Source organism: Humulus lupulus, chromosome 3 (genome assembly GCF_963169125.1).
Source record: "Humulus lupulus chromosome 3, drHumLupu1.1, whole genome shotgun sequence".
NCBI lineage: Eukaryota > Viridiplantae > Streptophyta > Magnoliopsida > Rosales > Cannabaceae > Humulus > Humulus lupulus.
Window position 1 is genome coordinate 129,780,964 of NC_084795.1, and position 8,260 is coordinate 129,789,223.

Sequence of the window (8,260 nt, forward strand, 5' to 3'; positions counted from 1 at the left end):
CATATACAAATTATATCACTGTATTTATTAATAATAATAATAATTGTTTCAATGCATTATCGAAATTTAAATTTACATATAATTTTTTTAACATTAACTTTATTATTAAGACAATAGAGTTTAATGGAAATATTTCATGGATTAATAAATAATACATTGAAGATATTCATTTAGACTTTGATTTGAGTTTGGGCTTGGGCTCGAGTAGAAAGAAGCTTAGAAATCTCAGCGAGCTTATGTGGATGAGGTAAGTAAAGAAAAGGCATGAGAGTATTGATTGAACCTCTTGGCCCAATGGGTTAACAAGGGTGTTCTTGCTAGGTGGATGACTTGCAGCCCACTTCACATCTGTGTGACCTTAATCAAACTCACGAGGCATCCAGAGGCAATGTCAATGAACCCAATTTTATCTCCACCGAATAAAGCATTTCCTTTGTTTCGTTCACGGAAAGTCTCCTCTAGAAGTATTATCCCTGTCTTGACTTGCTCCAATGCTACTTCTGCTCCATCTTTCACTGGACTTATTGCAAGACATGGAATGATTGAGGTCATCTATAAACATTTACAGTCAACATATCAACTATGTACCATCATACTAATAGAATTAGAATTATTATCATCTGTAATGTAGTAAATGTTTTTTATTTTTCATGTGTTTTATCTTATTACATGTTTGGATCCTGTGTTTTGATAAATTATTTTTTAGATTTTATATTTTATAAAATGGTTCAAATAGAACCCTAAACCCGATTTTGATCAAAGTTTTCTTAACTGAAATCACAAATAATTCCCCAAACTAATAATTCAGAATGAAAATAAAATTATTCTGCTTAAAAACTGTATCATTATATTCAATTTTTTCTTCATCAAAATTGAATTTAAGGATTTATTTGAACAATTTTATAAAATATAGTGTCCAAAAATAAATTTATTAAAACACATAATTCAACACAAGTAATCGGAAAAAACAAGTAGTAAAAGAAAATACAAATCCAGGTAGTAATGTGTAAGGGCTATAAATATATGTACACCTTTTCATCAATATAGGCAGCCCAGAAGCGATTCATAGCCCGATCATAAGGATCAAAAGAGAGAATGGAGGGTCCAGATGAGGCCCAAACTTCATCAATGTACTCAAGGATAACCAAAGATTCAGGAATGGGCTTATTTGCATGAATAAGGACTAGAACTTTCTTGTGGACCAGTTTGGACTTGAGAAGCAACTCACTTTTTGGACCGAACTTCTCTTCAAGGAACTCATATTGAACATTGTGGAAATTAGATCATGTACCCATTTTAAATGATACACTTTAATTTTTACCCACTATTTTTAATTTTATTTTAGTACCCAAATTTTCAATTGATGTACACATTATACTCCTTCAATTACATGCTTTTTTTTTTCTCCTTAAACACACTACAATTAGAATGTATTTCCAATTTAACTATAATATGACACATATAATACACATTACAACAACACTTAGAATCATGTGCTTAAATAAGGGTAATTTGGGAAATCTCATGATAATAATGGGTAAAGTTTAACTAAATATATTTAGTGTCTAATTTTAGTTAACTATTCCTAAAAATGGGTAGTTCTCAACTTTTCCCAACATTCTTCATGCTAAGCACAATCTGAGCCCTCAAAACAAATGGACTCGCCCATGATCCTATAAGCTCCACACAGCTCTCTGGCATTTTATTAAGATGAAATTACATTTATATGAGATTTTTAATAGTGTGCAAAAATATATATTTTTTTTAAAAAGTTAATCTATGAATTTTTTTTAAGAATTTTCACTTTTATGAGTTTATTTTCCTATATTTTTGTATAAAAGTTGGTTTATGACATAGTTTTACTCTTAATCAATTTTTATTAATTTGGAAGAGTATGTTGTAATTTGATTATTATTTTTTTATAATATTTTTATATTAATAATTTTATATTAAATTTTTCTTTGGTTGTTTTGCAAATTTTTTTTTAATATGAATTGTTTTTAAAATTATTTTTTTATTTATTATAAACATTTTTCTTATTTTTTTAAATTGTACGTTTCTTTTTTCAAATCTTGGGTAAGGTTAGGGGTGTACATGGTTTGGTTTGGTGCGGTTTAGAAGAATTTTGAAACCAAACCGCTCATGCAGTTTTTTCAAAATAAAAAACCAAACCAAACCATTAAAATTAAAAAACCAAACCAAACCATAAATAAACGGTTTGGTGCGGTTTGGTTTGGTTTTAACCATATAACTAAATTATTAAAATTTTAAAATTTTTTTATTATAAAATAATTAACTAAATAATTGTATTTAAATAATAATAATTTTAGCTTTACTTTTAAGACCATAAAAGTCTACAAGAAGCTTATTTTCTTTGTTGTTGTAAGTGTAAGTATTTTGAATCATTTTATAGAAGTAGGAAAAAGAAATGTTTACTTTCTAAACAATGTGGGACTTTACATTTCTCTTTTTTTAGTTTTGGAAACTTGTGCATGTATTAAATACTACTAAAAACATATCCTAAACAATTAAATTGTGTTGGCTTGGATGGCTTGGTAGATTTTATATTAACTTAAGTGTAGGGGTTCAAATCTTTGAACCATCATTTCTAAAAACTATTTTTTTTAGAAAAAATCACGGTCCGGTCCGGTTTAATTGGTTTTAAAAAATTAGAAACTGTGACCAAACCATTAAAGTTGAGCGGTCCGGTTAAAACCGAACCATTAAAAACGGTTTCACCGGTTATGGTTTTTGGCGGTTTGGTGCGGTGCGGTTTGGTTCCAAACCACGGTTTGTGGTTTATATGAACACCCCTAGGTAAGGTAACCAATTACTTGATTGTTCTTTGATAGTTATGTAAAAAAAACTAGAGCTATGTTAAATAACATGTACCAGGAGGGGTAACCGGTTATCTTGAGAGGAGTAACTTTCTGCCATAAGAGGGGTAACCAGTTACCGTACGAGGGGTGATGAGTTACTTATATTAAATATGAAAAGACACATCAAATTTGAGAGAAAAAGAGGAAGAACACTTCATTAAAAAAGGAAGAAGAAGTAACTCTGATTTTAGTAACATAGGTAACCAATTACCATAAAGAACTCATAAATATAAACACACCACAACGTGAAGGTAACTAGTTACCCATTCACGTTTTTATATTTTTATTAGTTTTCTTTCCAAATTTTGGTACTTCTATAAGTGTTACAATATAAAGAAAATAATGAAAAAATTAATTTGAATTTTTTTACATATGGTGGAAAAAACTAAAAAAAAAATTACAATAATAAAAGATAATAAATAAAAGAATAGTAAAATAATTATGTAATGTTAAAATATATGTGTGAAAAAAATGGAAAAAAATGGAATGAGAAAAGAATAAGTATAAAAATGAAAAAAAAAAAAACAAAACAAAAGAAGTGGTGAAAGAAAAAAACAGATGAATAAATAAAAATAAAAAGAAAAAAATATGAATGAAAAAATTAGTAGAAAAAATGAAAAAAAAAAGACGTGTGAAAAAAGAAAAAAATGGAAGGAGAAAATAATAAATACAAAAATGAAGAAAAAATAGAAGGAAAAAAATGAAAAAAAAAGGAAAGAAAATTGAAAAAATATGAAAAAAAAAAACCAAAACAATATAAATGAAAGAAAAAAACAGATAAATGAATAAAAATGAGAAGAAGAAGAATAATGGAAAAATGGAAAGAAAAAAATGATAAAGGAAAAAATTGGTAGAAAAAAAAAAGAAAATAGAAAAAATGGAAGAAAAAATAAGTAAGAAAAAAATAACTGAAAAAATAAAAAAAAAATGAAGGAAAAAATTAAAAAAATAAAATTACCTTCAAAATCAAATAAAACATAACTATGATAAAAAATGTGGTATTTCCATATTTTAGTTAGCTACTAGTTGTGTTTCTCGTATTTTAATTTTTTCTTTAATAAATTTTCTCATACAAATTAAGAAAAATATAATTCTCATATTTTTGCACATTGATGGTATAAAAACCATATTTTAAAAAAATTCCCTTTTATTAACTCTTCTATGGAATTCTTTCTTCTTCTTTGGGTTATATAAATATATATATATATTTTTATATATATTTATATCTTTTCTATATAATAAGTGTGTAGATAACGGAAATGATTGATTTTAACAGTTTTTTATTTTTTTTAATGTTAACTTTAATGGAATATTCTTATATTTAACGGCAGTTTGTAAACACTTAAACTTAAATAAAATAAAACAAACAATTAAAAAAATTAAAATGAGATATTTTAAAGATATTTTACAATGATAATTATTTTAAAACAATAAATAATTAAATAAATTAAAATATGATATTTTTTTAATATTTTATAATGATAATTATTTAAAAATAATAAAATCATATGTTTTATAACTTAAGTAAAATTTAATTAAACCTAAACTCACTTACCATCATATTAAACATATAATATAATTTACTATGAATTAGAAACAAATTTTTTTTTTTTTAAATACTGTCAACAACCTTAAATTTAAAATCTACGTATAACATGTAATATTACATTAAATATATAATATATAATCTCTTGTTGTCACTCCCAAATTCAAAAACTAGAACAAACATGAACTTAAACAAAAATAAATAAATTATTTAATTAAAATAGGATATTTATTTAAAAATTTATATGACATTAATATAAATTTAATAAAAATAATTAATAAGTTAGATAAATAAAACTAAGCTATACACTGTATTTAGTATATATCTCTTCTATATAATAAGTGTGTAGATAACGAAAATTATTGGTTTTAATGGTTTTTTTATTTTTTAATGTTAACTTTAACGAAATATTCTTATATTTAACAAAATAATTTTATATTTAACAAAATATTCTTATATTTAATGATAGCTTGTAAACACTTAAACTTAAATAAAATAAAATAAATAATTAAAAAAATTAAAATAGGATATTTGAGATATTTTACAATAAAAATTATTTAAAAATAATAAATAATTAAACAAATTAAAATATGATATTTTTGAGATAGTTTACAATGATAATTATTTAAAAATAATAAATAATTAAACAAATTAAAATATGATATTTTTGAGATATTTTACAAAGATAATTATTTAAAAATAATAAAATCACATGTTTAACTTAAATAAAATTTAATTAAACTTAAACTCACTTATTAGAATGATATCATATTAAACATATAATATAATCTCTTGCGAATTAGCAACAAATTGATTTTTTTTTTTAAATAGCAAGAAACTTAAATTTAAAATATACGTATAATATTTAATATTACATTAAACATATAATATATAATCTCTTGTTGTCTATCCTAAATTCAAAAATTAGAACAAATATAAACTTAAACAAAAATAAATAAATTATTTAATTAAAATATAATATTTATTTAAAATTTATATAACATTAATATAAATTTAATAAAAATAATTAATAAATAAGCAAAGTACACATCTAGTTACTAGTTACTTTTTGCTAGTATATATAAATATATAAATGGAATATAAATAAAGAATGAAAGGAGGAGTTGGAAGTTAGTAGGCTGTAAATATATATAAATTGAATATATATAGGGTAGTTATGTTGTAGGGTTGTTACTTTAAGTCGTATAGATTGGAGTGTTTTTTACACTATTGATGCGTTATCAGATGGTTTAGGAAAATGGCACATGATAGTTTAAATAGATATGTGCACATCGAATAAAACCAAAGGTAAAAGACAAAGAGGATAGAGAAATTCCACCCCACTTCTCAATTTTCTAAACCCAGGTGATGGAAATTAGAAACTTCAGCTCTCATTGCAAGAATTCAAGAATCATCTACTTTTTATCCAAATAGAATAATCTCAACATCAGCTTTTCATTCCATTCACTTTCCTTCAACCAAAAGGAAAATTTTAAAAACTTTTTTATTAAAAAAGAAAAAGAAAAAGAAAAAAACAATAGCTAAGAGCCGTTACTCACACATCTCCATTATTTTAAATCCTCGTAATTTTTTTTTTCCAGAATTAATGAAACATTCAAAACTGCAGAAGTGATTTAGCGTATTTTTGTATTGAGAGAAAAATGGTGTCTTTCGGAAGTATCACAGACAGTAACGAGCTCCTAAGGTTTCACTATTTACTGTTTCTTTGTGATTTGGAGGTCAATGAAAACTCTAGAATCTGTAACCCCCAGTTTCTTTGTGATTTGGAGGTCAAGGGATAATAGTCAAATTTTGTGTCTTAATTATGTCTCATTTCCGTGTTATTACGGAGTCCCAAAGGAAATTTAAAAATGAAATGAAACTTCAGGGTATGTTTGGTATTGTTTTTTATTTTTTGTTTTTAAAGTTGTGTTCTTAGAAATGATAACAGAAAAAAGTTTTTGTAGTTTTAAAATAATAAGAAGTGTTTAGTTAATATTTTCTAAAACTAATTTTTTAGTTTTATTTTTTTAAATCTTAAATAAAAAATTAACAAATATATTTACAAAGATAAAATCTTTTAAGAGTTTGTAATTGTTATCCCAAAATTTGAAAATAATGATGTGGCAATAGAATTGACAAGTGGCATGGAATAGTTGGGTGATCTGGCTTAGCAGTAGCCCAGTACATCAGTGAAGAGTTTGGACTGCTTGAGAGATGTCATAACCAAGCCAAGTGCACTCGAGGAGAGTACTTGGGCTAGGATGTGGTCGGACTTTGGTCCGAAGAGAGTCTAAGGGGTATGGTCCGTATGCAGGTGTCCAGCATGCATATGTCCGACCAGAAGAAGATCTTCATCAACAAAATAGACTAGACTGCGTCAAATTCCCAGAAACGGCTTCAGCAAGAATCGGTGTGGGCACCGCGGGAATCTCTCATTCCTCACTCAAATTGAGGATTCTGTTGTATTTTTGAATATTTTGTGTAATTTAAATATAATATGAGTAATAGAATATCCCGAAACTAGGGGGATATCCGTTTAGGATCCCAAGCCTATAAATAGAGGGTTGATGGGATCAAAAAAGAACTTTTTGGCAATTTGAGATTTGGTCTGAGTTCTAGAGAGAGAAAGTGTGTTTTCCTTGAGAGAGAACCCTTTTTGTATTCCTGAAAATTTACACTGAAGAAACTCAGTTGACACTGGTTCATCTGATCTTGAGTGTAGATAAAGTAATAAAATCTCTAAGTGGATTAGGTTATTACCGACTGAACGGGGCTGAACCACTATAAAATCTTGTGTGTCATTTACTTTTCTCGATAAAACTGTCTGTGTCGTTTAAATTCTCTTGAAGGTTTGTCGTTATTGACGTTCTCATGTCGTTGGCTAAAAACACAGTCAACATTTTGGTGCTTTCATTGAGAGCCTGAAGAGAAGAACAGACAGTCCCTGAAGCAATATGGCGCCTAAGAACACCACTGCCGCCTCCAAGAAGACGGGCTCCTTTAAGGAGCATGTTAGATCAGAGGGTCCCAGCGTTCAAGATCGTGAAACTGAGCCTAGAGTTGTGCTCGAGGATGTAGCTCCAGAAGTTGAAGAGCTCCAGGAAGCCATGAGCGCATTCCAGGAGGAGATGGCTCAGTTCAACGCTAGGCAGGAGGCATTCGCTGAGGAAATGGCTAGGCAGAATGCCGCATTCGAGCAGCAGAAACGGGAGATGGACACTAGGAGTGAGGAGATCCGTCGACAATAGGAGGAGGCCGACAGGCGACATCGCGAAGCTGCACTCGCTCTGGAGGCAGCTATGCAACTGACCCGAGCCAATGCCCAGGCGGCACCTGGAGTGGCAGCCACCCCAGAGGCAAGGACCACAGAAGCTGGTCGTAAGAAAACTGATAGACCAGGCAGGGGTGGTAATAACCCACCTGTTCATGAGGAGGACGGAGCCTGATCGCGCACTGCCTCAACTCAAAGGGGGAACTCCAAAACCCCCTCAAAGAGCCACCGATCAGAGACTTCCAGGTTAGGGAGTCATAAGTCAGGCAGTAAGAAAACACCTTCTGAGTAGGAGCACAATAGAGCTCCTCGTGGCAATGAGACTTCCCACTTCAAAGATGGGTATGGGCGTGATGAAGCTGACAGTCATCATACTAACCATTCGAAGGAGAAGAATAATAATAACCACCGAGGAGGGGAGGATCGACCTGCTCAGACAGGAAGGCCACCATGGCATCCCAACCAGCGCAATGGCAAGGAGCACGTTCCACCCAGCAAACTTTCCGAGAAGGCTCAGAGTACGGTGTTTGATCGGTTGGGAAAGCACACTGCTAAGAAGGA

The 8,260-nt window shown here is 29.0% G+C and overlaps 1 protein-coding gene across 1 annotated transcript; it reads right to left on the reverse strand.

The window, feature by feature from the left end:
* Positions 1-342: 342 nt before the first annotated feature.
* On the reverse strand, positions 343-1,701 carry LOC133825049 (glutathione S-transferase U17-like). Its single transcript, XM_062258047.1, has 3 exons — positions 1,608-1,701; positions 1,032-1,246; positions 343-552 (listed from the first exon to the last, which is right to left on the reverse strand). The coding sequence occupies exons 1-3, from the start codon at positions 1,699-1,701 to the stop codon at positions 343-345; spliced, it is 519 nt and encodes a 172-aa protein (XP_062114031.1).
* Positions 1,702-8,260: the final 6,559 nt, after the last annotated feature.

Excerpts from the sequence above, each read along its gene's own strand:
- LOC133825049 (XM_062258047.1), bottom strand. The coding sequence starts at position 1,701 with ATGCCAGAGAGCTGTGTGGAGCTTATAGGATCATGGGCGAGTCCATTT. Across the intron at positions 1,247-1,607 it reads CATGAAGAATGTTGGGAAAA|AGAAGTTCGGTCCAAAAAGT; the intron begins GTTGAGAACTAC and ends AGTTCCTTGAAG. Across the intron at positions 553-1,031 it reads CTGCCTATATTGATGAAAAG|ATGACCTCAATCATTCCATG; the intron begins GTGTACATATAT and ends AAATGTTTATAG.